Below are 21261 nucleotides of genomic sequence, written 5' to 3'. Positions count from 1 at the left end.
ATATAGCCTAGAATGGATGTTTAAATCGAAAACTGGACCAGTTTTTGAGTTTTTCAATCAAAATTTTTGACCTGGCACGTTCATATTTGACCAAATTTTTGCCAAATCATGATTAAGTCTTCTGTTACTTGTTAAGCGCGACATTTTTATGTTTTAGTGAGCATTCTTGAGGAAAAAATAGGTCTCATCAATTTGATAATCTCTCCACCAGACGAGGGAAGAGATGTTGCTACTGATGAAGACCCCAAACAAGATTGACCATGAGACGAAGGGAGATCCTCTTTACCTTCCTTGGTGTTTATTACAATCGGAGGTGATCCTATCCGAGCAAGATTCTGAAAAGGGGCCACAGCCATCAACATCTCTTATCATCCGAGCAAGATCTCGAAAAAGGAAATAACAGCAAAAAATGTTTGCCATGGACTAGACATCAGGAGAAAAGGACAAACATCCTACCAGGACAATAACCTATAAGATGGTATGGAAGCAGCTTGCATCATCTCAACTTATTCTAAGTAATACTTGAAGAAAAGAAAGAAGAGAGAATGGAGAAACCACGTAGACAGAATGGATGATCAATGAAAATGAGTAGAAAAGAACAAACATCCTGCCAGGACAACAACCTATAAGATAGTATGGAAGCAGCTTCATCATCCCAACTTATTCTAAGGAATACTTGAAGAAAAGAAAGAGGAGAGAATGGATAGATAGAATGCAGGATGATCAATCAATGAAAATAAGAAGAAAAGAACAAACATATTAATCTTTTAGCATGTAATGCAGTTATAGGTAATTACTCATTACGACAAAGGCTAATGTTTTAGGGTTCTGTACATTTTCTATAGTTCCCTTATTTTCTACTTTTGCAACAAGGATAAATAATCAAAATACAATTTAAAATGGCAGAAACTTATTTAATAAACTTAATTGAAACAGTAGATCAACTTAATCCTGTATATAAAAGCCAATTTAGTATCTGTAATGATCTGGTTTAAAGGGTCCATCCATGGGAACACCTAAATATTTAGCTTGGTCGGGTGTCAAAGTTGTTAAAACGACACCTAAATGTTTCAAATGTAGCCTTGCTACTTCTTCATCCAATTTCTTAGGTAACATATGTACACCTATAGGGTAAGTTCCAGGTTTCGTCCATAGTTCGATTTGTGCCAAAACTTGATTCGTAAAGGAATTTGACATTACAAAGGAAGAGTGGCCCGTAGCACAACCTATAATAAAAAATATAAATATAAAATAAATGTAAATAAAAGTTTCGTTTTATTCGGGGTTTTCTAGAATGACTTTGATACTGAATTTATTAAATTTTATTTTCCCAAATTATGAATTCTATTATAATTTGTGAATTATGGTACACGAAAACAATTTCCTATAAAAATGATTCCTTTCTAATTTTATTTAGAGGATGTATACATGAGTATACAAAAAAATTTTGAAGTGTCGCCCTCTTTTGAAACTTTATGAAATATTTATATCGAATTAACAATTTAATTTAATAAAAGCTAATTTGTCTTTGCAACTTTATGGAAAAATATCAAAATTTGCACAAAATGACTTACCTAAATTAACTAAACGACCTTCGGCTAAGACAATTACATGGTTACCAGTGGGGAGAAGATAACGATCAACTTGAGGTTTGATGTTAACTTTTTCTTTAGCGTTTTTTTCCAACCAAGCCACATCTATTTCACAATCGAAGTGTCCAATATTACAAACTATGCTGTCGTCTCTCATATTGAGAAAATGCCGACTTTGAATTATGTCCTTACAACCGGTGGTGGTTACAAATATTTGACCTTCTTTAGATGCTTCTTCCATCGTAGTTACTTCATAACCTGAAAAAATAATAAAAGTTCATGATAATGTTACAACATACAACAGAAATTAATTAGAATTACCTTCCATTGCGGCTTGCAAAGCATTAATAGGATCTATTTCAGTGATGAGAACTCTACCTCCAAACGCTCTTAAAGATTGCGCACAGCCTTTACCAACGTCACCATAACCAGCTACAACACATACTTTACCAGCAAGCATTACATCTGTAGCTCTTTTGATACCATCAATGAGAGATTCTCTACAGCCATATAAGTTGTCAAATTTACTCTGAAAATAAAAAAAATTGTTCAAATGGGATGATAAGTGATTGATTGTCACTATAAAGCTTATTTTGTGAAAGTGTGAATACTGAATTAGTGAAATTCATTTGAAGTCTATTTATTGGTTGCTTCTTGAACATAACCGTTTTTTAGTTTAATTTTTTTTGTAGGTCTGTAGCTGCCAGAAAGAGGAAGCTAAAAAAATCCCCTGTATTTTTTATTGTTTCCCTTAATTAAAGCATAGTTGGTTTCTATTTCCAATAAATATATTATAACTGCAACTTTTTATTGTTTTCAGTAATTTATATTAATTTTAAGAATCGTGTCAGAAGACGGTTTTTATTCATTCTAGTAAAGGTATTTACTCAAATAAATTATATATACTTGAGTGAAAACCACTTCCTGATGAAGTGTCTCCAGCCCGGAACACAGTTACAGTCCCTAAATAATATTTCGAAATAAACTGAACACATATTTAAAAAAAAATCTTACTTTTGTTACAGAATCATTTACGTTGATAGCTGGAACCTTCAGAGTACCTTCTTTGAACATTTTATATAAATTATGCACTCCAGTGGTGGTTTCTTCACTTATACCTTTACATTCAGTCAAATATTGTGGGTATTTAGTGTGAACAAGATTGGTTAGGTCACCTCCGTCATCCAAAATAAGGTTAAAAGGTTTACCATCTGGGAAAATTAATGTTTGTTCAATACACCATATATATTCATCATCTGTTTCTCCTTTCCAAGCGTAGACAGGAATTCCTTTTTTAGCAATTGCTGCAGCAGCATGATCTTGAGTACTAAATATGTTACAGCTAGACCATTGAACCTGAAATATATGTGAATTATATCATGGACCAACTAAATTTTAGTGGTTTTTATTAAGATTCATATAATATGAAAATACACACAATGTGTTTACTTAATATCATAAAGAGCAAATTCAGTCTTAATATAGTGACGGGAACACAACCTACACCTACACGAATGTTCTAAATGTTTCTGGAAGAGAAATTGGTTACTACTAGGTACTTTAGAAGGTTCTACCATGTTCTAGAGCATCTTAAAAGACAAGAGCTCACAGTGGAGTAGTAGTAGTTGAATATTGGTAATACGTGGTGAGAAAACAATCTCACTGCAAAGTGAAATGATTCATATTAATTTGTTAATATTTTGTAATTAGTGTGATGATTGTGGTTTAATTAAGTTTTAAGTATCAGAGAAACGTTACAATACAATAACCTTTGAATCCCTTTGTTTGTAATTTACAATTAAACCTCCTCTTTAGGAGCAAGTAAATCCGGAATACCACAAGAAATAATGGGGCGATTATTGTATTTCATTTAACTCTCTGACTACCCAGTTTATAGGATAAATCTATTTGGGCAATAGAAGAAAATGGGAATTGAAAATGAAGAAAAGGGGAAATCAAACACGTCAGTTTTAGGTTAAGAAAAAATAGTATCCTCATGTAGAAATACAAACTAAACCGCAAATAGATTTAGGATTTGAATTAAATGAGTGTCACACCAAATGATTAATTAATATCTCAAATTTAACAGTACCAGATATTATACAACAGAGAAGACAAACAGATTTACAATCATACATCAACTCCTTTTCTCCAAATTTTAAATAATTATTAATTATTGCAAACAAATTAAAAAATCTCTAGATAAAAATGAATAATTTAGATATAAAACAATACTAGTTATAATTATATTTGTGTATTGTATTAAACAAATGGTGCAAACTTGAAATTATCCAGTCATTTGGTTATATAAAAAAATATTTGATATCCCATATGAAATCTGAGAAATTACTACAATACTTAAAAAGCCAATTTTGCATAATCCACCAATTAAAAATGCAGATGGTACTTGGTCAATAAATAAAAAGCTAACAGATTTGGAAAATAACCTACAACTTTCCAACAGCAAGAAAGCGAAGATGATCTAGATTGGAATAATATTATACAAGGGGAAGGCAGTTACCCCAAGGAGGTACCATGAATTAAAGAAAATTTGAACCTAAAAAAGCTCCGATATTATACACTGCCGACAGAAAGTTTCCAGATAAGATGAAAATTTATTAAAACAATTATCATAAAATAAATCAAGCTAAAACAAGTTTTATTTTAAAAATATTAAAAAATAAGATTCTACTATTAAAACCATGAACATATTTTGTCATTCATCCAACGAGTTTATATTTAAATTATAAAATTTTCTACCTTTCATTTCAATGATAAAGAACAAAATGTAAAAAGTGGAAACAACCGTTACAGTTGATGACAAAATTGTTCTTTCAGATTTGATGAAATTCAAAATATACAAATATGTACAAATGCACAGGTACATATAAGTTTTTAGAGACTTGCTGTTTTTCATAAAATTGTGATAAAACAATCTGGTTTCTATAAATTTTTTTCCAAAATCTACAATTTTTAAGTTTTGGCAGCCTTAAAAAAAGTGAGTTATTATTCTTGTTTTTATCAATCACCCATTTCTTTCTTTAGCCCTGTTGGAAGAAGCCCTTAGAACTGTGGGAAGTTTGGTGATAGACATAGGGGTGCAGTTTTCAAATTCTATCTCAACAAAAGTTTTTCCAAGTACAAAACATTGAAAGTGCTATTTAATTTCCTTAATTAACAATTGAACTGTTTTATCTCCCCATTCTTCCAATTTTCTCTAATTCTTCTTCTTTATTTAACGCTACGTTCAAATTGATAGAACATTCTAGATGCTTTTTGTTCCTATGGATCAAGTTTTGACATTGTATTGAAACTTTTGGAAAAGTCACTTGCAGCGTTTCCAATAGGAATCTCAATTGAACGTATTTATTTTAGATTTTAATTTAGAACAAATAAATAAATAAGATATTTTCCAAGTATTTAAATTTATGTAAACTAATTTAGAGTGTAATTTGATCATATTTTAAATGCTAAATTTGTGTGATTTTGTAAAATGCAAAAATAAAAAGAATGAGGAATAAAAAAAATGGAAACTAAATCTGCGAAAACATTAAAATACACAAGTTCTAGTTATCACAATGTATTATATAATTCTAGTTAAACTGGTTATCGATATCACTAACTATGCCAACACTTATCATCAGACAATCAGATAATAAAGTTATTGCAATTTATAAATTCTTATCAGAATTTCCGGGGTTTGATTCATTTTTGAAAATGCTAAAACTTTTAATACATTCAGATATTAAATTTTTAACTATTTAAATAATACTTTTTAAATCTGTAACAGAAGATTATCTGGGAGAATTTGGATAAAGCAGATCAACAGTGGACCAGAAGGATGTAGCAAAACTAGGAATTTCAATAAAATACATCAAACTTGAAAAATACTATCAGAACAAAAAAAAAGAATTCTATCAAACTGTGTTAATTTACCACCATTAAGAATAATGTATTGTTTACGCAGACAATGTGTAATTTCAATTGGAAACTAATATTTGGGGAATTACCAGACCAAAGCAAGAGGACTCAATATCAAAGAACAAAATACCTCCCAAATCATGTTCTAAGTTAGAGAACATCGCTTCCCTGTGTGCCATCAATTCAAATATCTTGGGGCCCTAATAATTGAAAATAATGACGTGACAAGAGAGATCAAGGCTAGAGTTGCTGCGGGTAACAGGTGCTTCTGGGCAGTTCACAGAGGTCTCTTACAATTTACAAGGCAAAAATTTGTCCCGTAGTCACTATGACTATGAAGATGACAAGTGGATTTTGAACTGCTGGAAACACAATATTTTCGGTCCTGTTTGTGAGAAGGGTGCGTGGAGAATCTGGAGGAATGCTGAGCATAGACAGATGCATGGCGAGAAAGATTTGGTAGCGTCTGAGGTGGCTGAGGCACGTGGAGAGAAGAGAACGCCTTCTGATTGAGCCATGTATGGAGTTCCTGGAGGACGGCGACTGAGAAAAAGACTGCGCCTTCACTGGTTAGTGGACGGTAAGGCGGACATGATGCAGCTAGGGGTTCGACGTTTGAGGCACCATGCTCAGGACAGAAAAGATTGGCAGTCGATTGTTGAGAAGGCCCTGGTGCTCAAAAGACCGCAACGGCGGTTAAAGAAGAATAGACCAAATACATGGTAATACAAACAGATGAATTCCAATGACTATATTAGGAATAGAGACCTAAAATAATGAGAAAAGATAATCGATGTATCAGAAAAATGATACTGCAGAAATCAAGAAATGAAAGTACACAAAAATTTCTAGAAAGTAAAATTAATACTGGTGGAATAACGTAATAATCTGGGAAACGTAGTAAAAAAGCATAAACAAAATACAACAAACACCTTTCACATTTTTTAACATTAAGGCTAAATTTTTAAAAGATTTCAATCAAATAATAAATTGGAGTAAGGAACAGAAGAAAGGAATAGCTGGAATCTTGATAAAGTAACCTAATCAAATCTCTTTTACCTCTTCTCAACTTTTATTCTTAATTTCTATTCTTTTTCCTTTACTAGTCCTGTTTTCCTCATTTATTTTCCTATGAAACGCTTTAATGTTATTATTTTGTCTTTCTTTTTTTGCTTTTGTTTTCCTTTTTCTTCTTTGATGTTTGTTTGTAATCATCTCAATTTTGCAATTTCCTCATTGATTAATTAGTTATATATTTTTTTTATTTGTATTTATACCACACACTGAACAAAAAATATGGTAAATTTTGAGAAACTGTTTCCATGTTACCCATTATAATTTTAAAATATATGAAGAAATTTACAATTGTGACATGTTTTCGAAATAATCTATTTTCTAACAACATCAGATAACCTTTAAACTGTCTGAGAAGTGATGCGTAAGCAGTGGCCAATCATTATATATCTTTATTGTTTGGATCATAAAAGAAAAACAGAAGCTAAGTGGGTATTGACAATTCAATTCAAAGCAATTTAAACTAATTTATAAGACAAGAACTATATGAAAATCAAACAATTATTAAATAGAAAAACATAAAATGACAGTAGAATTAAATTTTCAGCTTAAAGTGCTCATTAGTAGTACTTTCTAGTATATTGCTTAAGAAAAAATTTATCAACAATTATGCAACCTTATGCAAAATAAAACATTTTATCAATAAATAAAGGCAATTGTAATTGTCTTTAAAAGGCTACAAGGTTCATGAATTTCAAGATATTAAAAACTATAGAGTAATTTTGCACAACTTTTCACTTTTTACACTTTCTATTATGTTTTTCATGATAATTTTTCTAAAAGTTTCGATCTACTTCGGTATTTATTAAAATATTTTGATAAAGACTGAAGTAGGTCGAAACATCAATTTTTACATGTTGAAAGAGACCTAAAATCAAGAAAAATTATCACAAAAAACTATAGAGAAATTTAGTGGGTAGCTACTAGCTACAGGGCTTATAACAATTGGTTATGATAAAAATTTGTGCAATTAACTAAAAATGTCGAGATTCAAATAAATTAATAACTATTTTCAGTTTGTTAAAAAAAGTAATAAAGTGTGATTTTACCTCTGCTCCCAAATCCACTAGAGTTTCAATTAAAACAGCAGTCTGCACTGTCATATGTAAACACCCAGCTATTTTAGCTCCCTTTAAAACCTTATTGTCTTGATACAGTTTACGTAAGCTCATCAATCCAGGCATTTCATTTTCAGCCAAAGTGATCTCTTTCCTACCCCATTCTGCCAAGCTCAAGTCGGCTGCAAAAATAATTTATAAGCTGATAATAAAAAATAATAAAATTTAATATGTGCTCTTAAGAAACAGGTAATTACATATTTATTAAACCTAAAGTGGCGACGCGGGAATTGAGATCATTTGCTAGATATCTTCAATATACTTATTTAAAAAAATGTATCCGCGACTAGACTTAAAAAGTTAAGAAAAGCGTTATAGTTATACTTATGTACGTAAATAAGCTAAATAACACGTGTATGCCATTTACAACTTACCGACTTTGAATGTTGGTTTACCGTTGGACATGATTATTATCAAAGTTTGTAAGATTTAAAGTATACTTTCGATTATTTTTATTCTTTTACTTAAACCACACTGAAACGTGACTATCACGTACGATTGTAAAGTACGTAAAGACTGAGCAAGTGATTTTGTATTATACATTCACTATGGATGCGCAATATTATCGTATCCACAAAACATTGTTGTCGGCTCAAATTATAAACTGTTCGCTTACCACGCTGTATTTTAACTTTTAACACGTATAGATGATATCCCAGAAGTTAATTCTCTTTTGGCTCAAAGCTGCACGTAGCTAGTGATTTTAAACCATTCATTCGAATTTAATTAGAATGAATTTGGATTCTGATAACATTTTTTGACGACGTTCTTAACAAATTCATATTACATATAACTGACAAACAGGTATCTATGTTCAATCATTAATAACTCATTTGAATATTCACAATAGTTCTTAATTTTGAATTATACATCGATCTTTCATTGTAATATTCAAATAGAAAGAATAATGAGCATTAGCGACCCAATCGAAAATCACCTTCATAAAAAATTTATTGAGATCAAAGAAACGTTCGTGTCACCGGCAACTTTACGTTGTACTTTTGACATTGACAATGTTAAAAATAAAAAAAGCATATGCTAGAAAGTAAGGTTACGTTCACATACCGCTTATCTCTGGTTATGTTTACATATATGGTGTGCATCTGTAAATTTGCGACATATGGGGGATAAAAAGTTCTGCACCATCTAAAACCTATACTTATCAGAATTAAGTAGTCGTACAAGTTGTCAAAAGATTTGAATTTTTGCTCAAGAGTAATGCCCTTGTTCCACGCTTCCGATTTTCTGATGGTGCGACGGCGATTCTATTTATCAAAAATTTTGGCGCAACTTTTTATCTGACATGAAATGAGTTTAATTTTTCCGATATCGGACGATTTTTTACTTATTTTTGATATTTTTAGTAACCATTAATCTTATCTAGAAAAATACCCAATCTTTCAATGCATCTAATATTGTTAGTACCCCAAACTACTCATTGGAAGTATTACTCGACGGGATTTCCATAAAAATTTTTCAGTAACATATGATAAAACATTTGCATTTTCCATTTGATTCATTCTATGAAATTACAATAAAACCATACATAACATCAATATATTTCTATAAAATTAGTATAATATAATTTGCAGGTTTCAGATATTACTTAAATAAATGAATTCAATCAATAACAAGAAAAACATGATGATGAATTATCTGTGTAGTTTGGAAATGAACAATTTTTACAAAATTCTCTATCACATGTTGAGCAAGTATTAATACAATTTACACATAGTGAATGTTCGCAAAAGGTACATTTATTTTTCAAATCTCTCAGTGTAGAGCATTGAAGGCAGCCTCTGGTAGTAGCTGTTCCATCAGTTAAAGGAATAAATTGTTTAGAGGATCCTTTGAAAAGAAGTTGTAATGTTTTTTCTGAAGCAAGGGAGTGAATTTCTCGTGTTTTAAATTGATTTAAAACTTGTTTCTTAACGCATTGGTCGGTTTCATCGAATGGACAACTTCTTTTCGACATACTATTTGAAACTTTTTTTTGCATAAAAAACTTGGAATTTTCGATTATTGATTCACTACTTGTTTCTTAACACATTGATGAGTTTTATGTAATAATCTTCTTTATGGTATACCCCTTGAAACTTTTTTATATTATCCAATGTTATGTTACACCTACATTTATGTTAACCAATGATATTCCATTAGGAACCTTAAAAAAGAATTATACTTCTTTTTTAAGAACCCACTTTCAATACATTTTCTAGCTCAACTATTAATACCTATTAAGCGCATGTAATTTTACTATCAGTAATAATTAGTGATTTCATCTTTAAACTCCATTATTTTTGATGAAGAATATCGATATATTATTTAATTCGTATCTATTTAATATAATAATATTTGATGCAGTAGCTGTACATTTCAAACCTAATAGTTCAAACTGATCTGATGTCAAAAATTCAAAATTATGTTAAACGTCAATCAAAAAGTCATCAAAACAAGTGGCGGTAACATCAGTAACGTGAAAAATGATTTAAAGAATTTCATTAAAAATCACAATAAATAAAAGTTTATGAAAAAAATTGAAGTTATAAAGAAAATTATTGAAGGCACAACAGAAGATGAGTTCTTTAGAAGAAAAAATACCTGCATTCTCAATGTGGAAAATGTTTAATGATACTGTACCTGTTATAATAAAAGCAGAATGTTGGGAAGCAAGTATCAGGAAATTGGCTTCAATTATACAGTCTAAAGAGTATTCCAATATTTTGTTTATTTACAATAAAGAATACAATGTTACAAACGAACAATATCAAGAAATACAAGAAAAATATAAAGCCTTTACAGTGTGGCTTTTAGGGCAGTTCTTTTATTTATTAGGCAATGAAAAATTTAGTAAAGTCCATGACATTATTGTAGATATACAGCTAAGTATTCTGGACCAATTGTTCAATACACAGCTAGACGTTTTTAAAGAATTATCCAAAGAATACAAAAAAGTATTGAAATTGTTAGTTGACTATTACAAAACTGCAAACCAAAAATTAGTATTACAAGTGTTTATTCCCGGAAATTTAGAAGAATTAAATCAGGAACTCAATTTGAACCCAGTTTTTATGGAAATTCACTCTCCCTCCAAATGTACTCTGATTTTACAAAAGTTACTAAAATTTATAGAGTATATGTTAACAAAGAATTTTACTTCATGTGGATTTGATGAATATACATTTTCAATGTTAGATCATCTATTATTTCTCTTGTCCAATTCTAGCGAAGAATTGCAGCTGGAAATTGCAGATGTTTTTATTGAATTATCTACAAAAAAAACTGATTCCATTAATCACCCAGAAATAAAATCCAAATTTTTGTTGTTTTCAAGTTTATTTGAAAAGTTTGTGTACAGAACTTTCAATTCGAGGGAGATCAATAGAAAAAATACAACTAAATGTGAACAGTGTCTTTTAAAATATTTAAGTAGTAGTGAAAAGACTAGAAATCTATTCACAAATATTCCTCATATTACTGCATTTCTTTTTAATATTACTTTAAATAGCAGGAAAGGATTTGCACCTTCTGAAGAATTACAGATACTTGCAGCTAAATATGTAGGTAATGAATTGAAAGACAATAGCATTGATTATAGATTAGAAAATCTTGATTTTTCAAATGTTGCCATCATATTCAGTTTTTATGATCAAATTTACAATGACATTGGAGCAATTGAAGGTCCTTGTGATAATTTGAAAATATACTCTGAAGATATAAGTAAAATTTGGTCTAGAATATATAAAATTATAATAAATGAACTTGCCCAAAAAAAATGTGGAGAGGACTGTAACATATCAAGATTTATACATTTTTTTAAAAGCTTAAGTAAAATGTTGGTTCAGATCAATTTAAATTTAATTAAAAGTCGGAATCACCCAATTTCTTTCAGTTATTTTGATGAAATAGAACTAATGGTTAACTTTATAAGAAAATATTTGAACCATGCCAGCAATTGTCAAAAGTCTAACACAACCTTCGAAGATGCTCTAGACTTTTTTATCGCATTCATTTCAGTGACAAATTCAAAAAATATTCACATAATTTTCAACATCATAGGTTTTCCGATCCTAAAGACTTTTGTTTATAAAAGTGAAAATCAATTTCCTATAAATGTTATTGCAGAAGAAAAAACAATAGGAGATGTAAAGATGATCGTAAGATCATTTTACAGATACTTGTGGACTCAGAACATTTCAAGAAGTATTTCTTTAAAAGCGCTCAATAAATTATTTTTACTTATTTCAAGTAAATTAATCACTCCAAAACAGAGTAGCATAAGGGAAATGGAAAATTTGTATATGAAGATATGTAAATTGGAATTTCAATCAAAAAATTTGGATAATATGCTATTGGTGAGTATACCCAAATAATACAATGCTTAACACTTATTACTAATATGTTAAAAGCTTATTGTTTTATCAAATGTTGATTTAGAGTGAATAACAGTTTATGTAACTTACAATGATAAAATTATCTTTGACCAAACTAACTTCTGAAGCAAAATATTTATAATTTGTTATTTGGCAACTTTTTAATATAAGAACTTGGGGATTTATTTTAATTTTAATTGTGATGCTGACATATATTTCTACTTGAAATAGTTATTTTTTAAAGGTTGATAAGTATCTATCAATACTTTTTAATGCTGTGAAAAACATGTCAATTTACTGCAATTCAACAATGGGTTTACTTGAAAATTATTCCATCTAGTGCGACCTAGTAAGATTGTAAGATTCCTCCTGAACAGAATACTGTTGCAATTGCTTCTATTGGAATAGTCTTGTGGAAGTACAAGTAGTACAAAGATTATATGTGGCAAAATTTTGATACATTTTCCCTTCGTTAATATTTTGTCAAGTGCTATAAACATTCCATGTGGCACAATAATTGATTTCTAGAGTATTAACAAGGTTCCAATGAAAACCAGGCCAGGGCCGTGGCTTGATGCAAATTAGAACTGATTTTTTGCTACTTCAAGCTCTAAATTTTGATACATTTTCCCTTCGTTAATATTTTGTCAAGTGCTGTAGACATTCCATGTGGCTCAATAATTGATTTCTAGAGTATCAACAAGGTTCCAATGAAAACCAGGCCAGGGCCGTGGCTTGATGCAAATTAGAACTGATTTTTTGCTATTTCAAGTTTTAAATTTTGATACATTCTCACTTTGTTAAGATTTTATCAATTGGTATAGATATAAACAATGATATGAAATTTGGAAAGGTCAATACAAGGTTCAAAGGGACTGGAATTGGACTGGAATAAGCAATTTTTGAAATCATGCGTATTTTTTTGCTTTTGAGTAATAACACAGTAGGAAGCATATCATTAAAATTTTTTAAATTCTATGTTATATACTTGTAGCATAAAAACACTTTATCTTTTTCTTTCAACTATAATAATATCAATTTTTAGGTTGTTGAAAGTATTCCTCACATTTTAACCATATTTGAAGATACTGATAGAATTTTATCTCAAATTATAAATCCTGCCATTTTATTACAAATATCGAAAGTCTTAGAAAGCACTTTATATACTTTGCATAATGTTTTATGTGCCGTAAGTTTGGACTTTTTAAAAATTGTATACTGGGATGATGATAGAAATTGCCTACAATCTACAATCTGTTGCAAAAAATGCACCTTGCAAACAAATAGTGATTATGTTGATGACCTAATATACCAAAAGTTTGGACAAAATGCCGTTGCCATAAAGTATAACAAAATTCAAGTTGAACACCATATGCTTTCATCGAATTTGAAACACGTCCTTAATTCAATATCAAAACCATGTCTAGATTTAAAAATGGCAGCTCTAGGAACATTACCATCTTTCTCAAGTCACCTTCTACAATTCCATTCTGTTGATGTGACACAAATTTGGGTTCAACTTGCAGCTGATCCCAATAAAGAAGTTAGAGATAAGTTTACACAAGTTATTGAACCAATTGTCACTTTTTGCTATGTGAGTATATAATAAATATCAATTATATATTAATTTTTTTTCTAGCTGCTTGTCACAAATAGCCAACGAATCATTAAAATTCAAATGATCACTACAATTTTGGAATACCTCTCAAGATAATTGACCATCTATTGTTCTTGATCCTTTTGTGTATGCTGATTGCTCTTCCAGTTTCTCATATACTTCTTCTCTAAGCCTTCCTTGTATTATCCTAATGTATATCTTGTAGAACACCGAAGTTAGGCTAGCAAATTCTCCTCTCATTCTTGTGATAATGTTTCTGATCTCCAAGTTTCCTTCATCAACTCCCATATCCAAATCTTGTCTTCTTCTCCCAGATAACTGACCATCCATTATTCGTGTTCCTGCTCTTGTTCTTCTAGTTTCTTATATACTTCTTCTCTAAGCCATCCTTGTATTATTCTAATGTATATCTTGTAGAACACCGAAGTTAGGCTTGTAGTTTTTCTGATTGGAACTAGCAAATTCTCCTCTCATTCTGGTGATAATGTTTCTGATCTCCATGTTTCCTTCATCATCTTCCATATCCAAGTCTTGCCTTCTTCTCCCAGATAACTGACCATTTTTGGATCTATCTTCAACTGCTGCATTCGCTTTGTTGATTTCGATTATCTGTATTGCCTAAAACAAGATATTTCATTTTCTGAATCATCATCAACAGCTCCTACTTTTTCCTCTTTATTTGACTCGGTCTATTATTATAAAATAAAGGTATAAATTAGAATTAAAATTCTAAATAATGAAAAGGATGTTAAAATCTAATCGTTTTAGGATAATCCAGTTCTATCAGAAGATATAAAAAGTCGTATTATAAGAGTAATATTCTCTGAAATGCTAGATTTCACAGAAAGGTCACTTAAAGAATCCAATTTTGACTTACAAGAAACGTTATTGTGTACTTTAGAGGCTATTGGCAAAGTAAATTCGGGCAGCGTCTGGTTAGAAACTCTGAAACTTTTCATCCATTTCATTATGACACCAACATCCAAATATAACTTGGATGCAGTTGATAGATGTTTCAAATTAGCGGAAAATAATAAAACCAGCACAACGATTATTTACAGTCAAAATAAAAAAGAAATTTGCGAAGTAATAACTCAATTGTGTTGTGCCGTTGAGTCCAATTTGGCAACATCACTAGAACAGGTAGCGCACATGTTGGGATTCTACGGATCTAAAGATTTTGTTAACCAAGAATGCAACTATTTACTTCCATTTTTCGTTGCCAAGACTGTGAAGATGCCAGCCGTCAAGAACTTGATACAAGAAATGGCAACGATGATGGATATTGATCTAGGAGAAATGTTGTCTTCCAAATATGGATATATATTTATACATATATTTCTAGAAGATATGCCTAATGAAGATATTAAACAGTGTATGATATTTTTGGAAAATTCCACTCATTCCAGTGGGGTGTCTTTAAGAAAACGTAATTTCCGGGTGAGTTCATTGGTTCATTTGGTTAGATTACATGATTTTTCTGAATTCTTGAAATTGGTAATGGAAAAACTGCAAAAAAATCAACGTCAAACAGAAATTGAGAAAAAATCTTGGTGGTAAATATGATTATTGTGGGGTTGTGACAATAAAATATCAAAATATAGTGTTTTTAATCAGGGATCTGATATCGATTAATTAAAGAATCGATTCGTCGGACTAAATAAATCGATTTTTTAAATCGACTTGTACTGAATCGATTCAGTGGATCGATATTTCACCCTTGAAAACCGACATCCTATTTTTTCTGTTCTAGTATGATCTTATACTTTACTAGCAAAATTAAAAAAAAACTTTAATGAGTATCATCCTCTCCTTGTGAGCGCCTTTGTTCAATTGCCGGCAACATTGTTTTTCCATCGGCAACCATATGTAACTTAAGTAAATTGATCAAAATCTCGTTTTGGGTTAGGATCCGCAATAAGCTGATCTACCCAATTGAGGCACATAGTTTCTGACTTATGCTTAATGTTTAACAAACTATGTTCAAGTAGGACAACCTATATACTATCTAAATTAAAAAAAATAATTTCTTAATCAATCTACAATTGTTTGAAGTCGAATTGGTTTAGGAGAAACTTGAATTTTCAAATTGAAATGTTTGTTGAGTAATTTCTTAATCATATTTTGTTAAAAAATTAGTTTATATTTTTTGTGTGTGTTTTTAGATCATCTTGAACGAACTACTTTTGAATTTTCACGAAAAAAACGATAAAGTATTATTAGCTTTACGATTGCTTTCTAACGAAGATTTCGAAAACCAGGGAAAAGCTAATTCTATTCAAGAATATCTCCAATCTCATTTTCTGGGAGTACTCTTATATTTCGATCTCAAAATGATATCTAAAAATGCAGGAAAGGACAAATTCCTGCTTAGTTTGGCCGATTTGTTCAAGTACGTATTTATAATGATGATGTTTGATAAACATTTCACTTTAATTAATATTTTAACCGCGTTACATTCAATTATTATTTCAAATCAAGAGTTTTCCTAATCATTCTAATAGTTTTAGAAGATCTATGTATGTATGTATGTAGATATTGAGGTGTCATAAACACTACGACCCAAAAGATCTATCGCAGCATGAAAGGGGGACATACCCTTTCATGCTGCGACACCGGAGTACCCAGTGTTTACAACTGATCTATCAATCCCACTCTTTTCAAAAAGTCTAGAATGTGAAATGGCTTCAATTGCCAGAGATCTTTGTCTTCTATTCAAAGCACTCCCAGGTGTAGTGCTCTGGAATTCCTTGGTGTTTCACACTTTGAGAGATTGTGGATGGAGTCTTTATCTTCTGTGCAACAGAATCTGCACGCCGCATTTTCTGCTATGTCTAGCTTCATGACGTGACCATTGAAGCGATAGAGCTTTTATAGAATCCCTATTAGGCTTCTCTCACTCAGGTTGATACATTCAGCAGATCTTCTATGGTTATAGTTTCCCAGAAGAATCTTTGTCTGTTTTAGCCCATTGGTTTTGCTTCTTCTTTTCTGATGCTTTTTCTATTGCTCTGTAGCTGATACAATAGAAGGGTTCAGGTCTCATGAAGGGCTTGTTTGTCCCAGCTTTAACTCTTTCATTTTCCTTCGCTCAGGTCTGTCCCAGAAACCATTTTATTTTTCTTGCCTAGCACGTTTAATTTTTCCAAGCAATCCCAAACGAATTTGGATTTTATAACATTAGAGCTTAGAGCTAATTGGACACTTTTATCAATTGCATAAATTTCTGCTTGAAAAATGCTTGGTGTGTTGCCTAGGCTTTCAGAGTCTTTGGTTATAGGTCTGAACACTCTTATTGCTTAGGAATTTCTATATTATATCATCTTTTAGCATATATCATTTTTTTTTCTGTTCTAGGTTTATGGGGTCGAAACATATAATGCCTTTGAGATTCAAAATAATTGCAATGCTACAAACAATAAATTATAAAAATTTTCCTCGATTGACTTGCACAATTTGGGACGCCTTCATCCGTACATGCGAAATAGAATCACTAGGACCACACTTAGCTGTGATTTGTGTTTCCGTACTACCTTTAATTGATCATTGTACAACAGAAGTAAACGATATGTTGAATTATCTGATTATACAAAATGAAATCCACATGAAGAATCATATACCAGATTTATTTTTCGTTAGCCATAACAAAATTAACCTGGAGATCATTATGGTTATTAGGAAATATCTGGAGTTGTTCGAAAAAAATAATTTGAAAGAGAAGATTCAGAGATTTTTGAAATACATAATGCACGAATCCACAGAAGTTCGTATACAGGGTCTCAAGCAACTCAAAACTTATTTAGAACAAGACAGAGAAGCACTGGATCAAATGATCCTCGATTATAATGGAATTGATGCTACCATAGTTGAACTTATTGATGTTTTAACAACGGGGTGTAGAGAAAAAGATGAAACACTGAAACTGGCCTGCGGAGATCTGTTTGGGGAATTGGGAGCTATTGAACCTAGTCATTTACCTAGAAGGTAAGCGGGAAAATCTAATATTCATAATTCGCCATTCAATAAAGTGAGAAACTTTTATGATTATCGAATCATGAATCGAAATTAATTTTTAATATAAAGTAATATATAAATTAATGTTGACCTTATATTGTCAACTTTGTAGTAATAATTTAAAACAATGACTATCTTTAAAAAAGTTTATAAAAGGCTTTTAAAAAAGGTTGTGATTTAACAAAAATAAAAAAGGGATCCTGAAGTGTGAGTAAGGACTGAAAAATGTGAATAAGGAAAATCAGAAATTGTAAATAGTAATTGAAAGATTATATACGGGTAGTAATAAAAAAATAAAGAAAAAATCCTGAAGTGTGAGTAAGACCCAAAGAAAAAGATACGAGTTATTAAGCCTCTTTTTTATGAAAATCCGATTTAAATAAAAAAAATAGTATTTAAACTGATTTTCATAGTAAACAGACCTAAAATCAGGACAAATTATCACTAAAAGAAGTTGAAAGTTGAAGAAAATTATACACCATGTATAATTATATCAATAATAATAACCTCCACGAAGATCTGTTTACTGGTGGAACGAGGAAATTGCCGAGCTACGAACAGCCTGTATCCGATCGAGACGAATCGCCCAGAGATCCCACAATAGGGCAGACGCAGAAGCACTAACGGAGGAGTACAAAGCAGCAAAAAAAGGACCTGCGAAAGGTCATCAGCAGCAGCAAACACAAATGCTGGAAAGAGCTTTGTCAAGAAGTGAACAATGACCCCTGGGGTACTGGTTACAAGATTGTAACAAAAAGACTGGGAATGGCGACCACAGCTCCAACCGACACGCACCTGATGGAGCGAATAGTAGAAGGCCTATTCCCAACACATCCACCAAGGGAAAAGCTAGAATACGCCATTGACCCAACAGAAGTAATCCCATTCAGCCAAGATGATCTAAAGAAAGCAGTAGCCCTTCTAAAACCAAACAAGGCTCCGGGACCAGACGGGATCCCCACCGAAGCTCTTAAAGCCGTCGCAAACTGCGAACCAGAAATGCTACTTCGCATGTACAATGAATGTCTAAGAACAGGAACATTCAGTGCCCGATGGAAGAAAGCAAAGCTGGTCCTGATCAGCAAAGGTAAAGGCGACCCTAACTCACCTTCAGCTTATAGACCCCTGAGTATGCTGGATACCGCAGGCAAGCTTATGGAGATGCTGATCAAGCCGAGAATCACCGAAGCCATAGAAGAAGCAGGTAACCTCTCCGATAGACAGTACGGCTTTAGACCCAAAAGATCGACTGTGGGGGCCATACAAGAGGTTATAAAAGCAGTAGAGGAGACAAGGATACCGTGTCACGCAGCCCGACCCCTTGCCTTGCTAGTTACCCTAGACGTGAAGAATGCTTTCAACTCAGCCAGATGGGAGGACATACTAAGCACACTGCGAAACACGTTTCAGATACCGAGGTACCTTTTGCGTTTGCTAGATGACTACTTTCAGGACAGACTCCTACTGTACACGACGGAAGAAGGGCAGAGAACAAAACGGCTGTCTGCTGGTGTGGCACAAGGTTCGATATTGGGACCTGATCTCTGGAACGCCCTTTACGACAGTCTTTTGAAGATTCAGATGCCGCAGAAGTCATTCCTGGTGGGGTACGCTGACGACATCGCCGCCGTCATCACTGCTCGCAACTTAGAGCTCGCCGAAATCAAGTTGAACGAGTTGATGCGACGAGTTAATGGGTGGATGCACGAACATGGCTTGGAGCTGGCACTGCCAAAGACGGAGATTGTCCTCGACGAGAAAGAGGATTCCCACATTAGTGACCATCCACGTCAACCAGGAGGAAATACAAACAAAAAGTACCGCCAAGTACCTCGGAGTTACCCTGGACACGAAGCTGTGTTACTGGGAACATATAAGAAGAGTCACCGACAAGGCAGCCGAAAGGACTAACTCGCTCGGTAGGTTGATGAGTAACTTGGGAGGACCCTCGTATAAAAGGCGAAAGTTGCTGATGGCCACGACCCACTCCATCCTCCTGTACGGAGCAGAGATATGGGCAGATGCACTCCTGGTGAAGAAGTACAGAAAGCGGATGGCCAGCGTCCAACGCAGGGGTGCCCTAAGGATATGTTCCTCATATTGCACGGTGTCAGAGGCAGCAGTGCTCGCAGTAGCTGGAGTAATCCCAATCGACCTTCTCGCTATCGAACGTAAGCGAGTGTACGAGAGGAGCGGCGAGGTGGGAAGAACACAGGCCGCCAAGGAGGAGAGAATCCGCACCATGGCAGCATGGCAGGAACGCTGGGACAATGAGCGAAATGGGAGGTGGACCCGCAGGCTGATAGGGCAGGTCGCTCCCTGGATCGAACGAGCTTATGGTAATGTCGATTTCTACCTGACACAGTTCCTCACAGGGCACGGCTACTTCAGACGATACCTGTACCGAATGGGGAAGCTGGAGACGCCGAACTGCAAGTACTGCGGAGTTCCAGATGATGCAGAGCACACCTTCTTTGCTTGTGGGCGATTTGAGGAGGAAAGAGTGGCAGTAGTCAGGACACTGGGTCCAGTCACACCAGAAAACGTGATCCGGCTCATGCTCATGGGCACACAACAGTGGGGTGTCGTTGCTGCGTACACCACATCAGTACTGCAGCAAAAGAAGTCGGACGACTGCCTGGAAAACGACTAACAACTGAATATCCGAACTCCTAATCTCTGTCTCAACAGAGGAAGGGAGAGGTAGGAAACAAGAAAAACGAGATGAAGAAAAGACAGCCCGTCACCGGCGAAGATTATGTGTTAAACGGTTCCACGGTGACAATAGGGCGGTTCAGGGGGGCCACTTGTCCTAGTGTGTGCACTGGCTACGCCCCCGAGAAAAAAAAAAAAAAAATAACCTACCGCGTTAATACCTTACCAATTGATCTGTTCTTCACCGACCAATTCTTTTAATGTGGTCAAATCATCTCAATCTCTGGGCTTTAATGAACCAGACGATGTTTTAATTGCCTAGTATTACACCGATTTCTCTATCATTTCGGATTCTTCAGTCTATTTCGTTCATTCTAATTCCTCCATATATCCTTCTAATAACTTTCCTCTCAAATATTCTTGATCTTCCTTGGTCTTCTTGGGTCATTATCCAACATTCACTACCATAAGTTAACATTGGTCTTATTGGAGTCTTGTAAATTTTCAACCTCGTTCTTCTTGTTATTAGTTTGTTTTTCAGGAGCCTCAGGTTCGCAAAATAACCTTTATTACCACTTTGTATCCATTCTTGTAGTATTTGGTTTAACATCTATTATTAAATCTTCTACTCTCCTACAATCTTCTGATGCCGTCATCTTCACACATACAGTTTTAGAGTCTTTAATAACTAAACTGAGCTCTTTATATTCTTTGTTCTACATCTTCATATGTTTGTGAATTATTTCTAAAAATTTTCTCTTTCTGTTATTTGACTCAATTACAAGAATTTTTTAAATTTATTAATTAATTGTTTTTTTTGACAATTCATGATTTGTTTATGTATTTTTTACTATTGATTATTTTTTATCCTATGACTTTTTAACCTGTTTTATAAA

General features: G+C 32.9%; 2 protein-coding genes across 5 annotated transcripts in view; one reads left to right on the top strand and one right to left on the bottom strand.

Moving 5' to 3' along the window:
* Positions 1-893: 893 nt before the first annotated feature.
* On the bottom strand, positions 894-8729 carry LOC130440683 (adenosylhomocysteinase). The gene is made up of 6 exons (XM_056773955.1): positions 8080-8729; positions 7637-7827; positions 2607-2948; positions 1914-2121; positions 1575-1850; positions 894-1226 (listed from the first exon to the last, which is right to left on the bottom strand). The coding sequence occupies exons 1-6, from the start codon at positions 8108-8110 to the stop codon at positions 970-972; spliced, it is 1305 nt and encodes a 434-aa protein (XP_056629933.1). The 5' UTR covers positions 8111-8729; the 3' UTR covers positions 894-969.
* A 1419-nt stretch (positions 8730-10148) lies between these two features.
* The window catches only part of LOC130453407 (serine/threonine-protein kinase ATR-like), a 32362-nt gene continuing 21249 nt past the window's right edge, over positions 10149-21261 (top strand). For 2 of the 4 annotated variants that reach the window (XM_056793131.1, XM_056793134.1), the window contains exons 1-5: positions 10155-12060; positions 13124-13672; positions 14465-15136; positions 15862-16088; positions 17054-17680. In XM_056793131.1, the coding sequence (XP_056649109.1) occupies positions 10282-12060; positions 13124-13672; positions 14465-15136; positions 15862-16088; positions 17054-17680 (3854 nt within the window). In that variant the 5' untranslated portion in view covers positions 10155-10281. Of the gene's footprint in view, positions 12061-13123; positions 13673-14464; positions 15137-15861; positions 16089-17053; positions 17681-21261 lie in introns of all 4 variants that reach the window. The other 2 variants (XM_056793130.1, XM_056793133.1) reach the window with 2 other exon arrangements.

This window comes from Diorhabda sublineata, chromosome 2 (genome assembly GCF_026230105.1).
Source record: "Diorhabda sublineata isolate icDioSubl1.1 chromosome 2, icDioSubl1.1, whole genome shotgun sequence".
In the NCBI taxonomy this organism is placed as follows: domain Eukaryota; kingdom Metazoa; phylum Arthropoda; class Insecta; order Coleoptera; family Chrysomelidae; genus Diorhabda; species Diorhabda sublineata.
This window is presented reverse-complemented; position numbering and strand designations above follow the sequence as displayed.

Excerpts from the sequence above, each read along its gene's own strand:
- LOC130440683 (XM_056773955.1), bottom strand. The coding sequence starts at position 8,110 with ATGTCCAACGGTAAACCAACATTCAAAGTCG. Across the intron at positions 7,828-8,079 it reads TAAACCAACATTCAAAGTCG|CCGACTTGAGCTTGGCAGAA; the intron begins GTAAGTTGTAAA and ends TTATTTTTGCAG. Across the intron at positions 2,949-7,636 it reads TAGTGGATTTGGGAGCAGAG|GTTCAATGGTCTAGCTGTAA; the intron begins GTAAAATCACAC and ends CATATATTTCAG.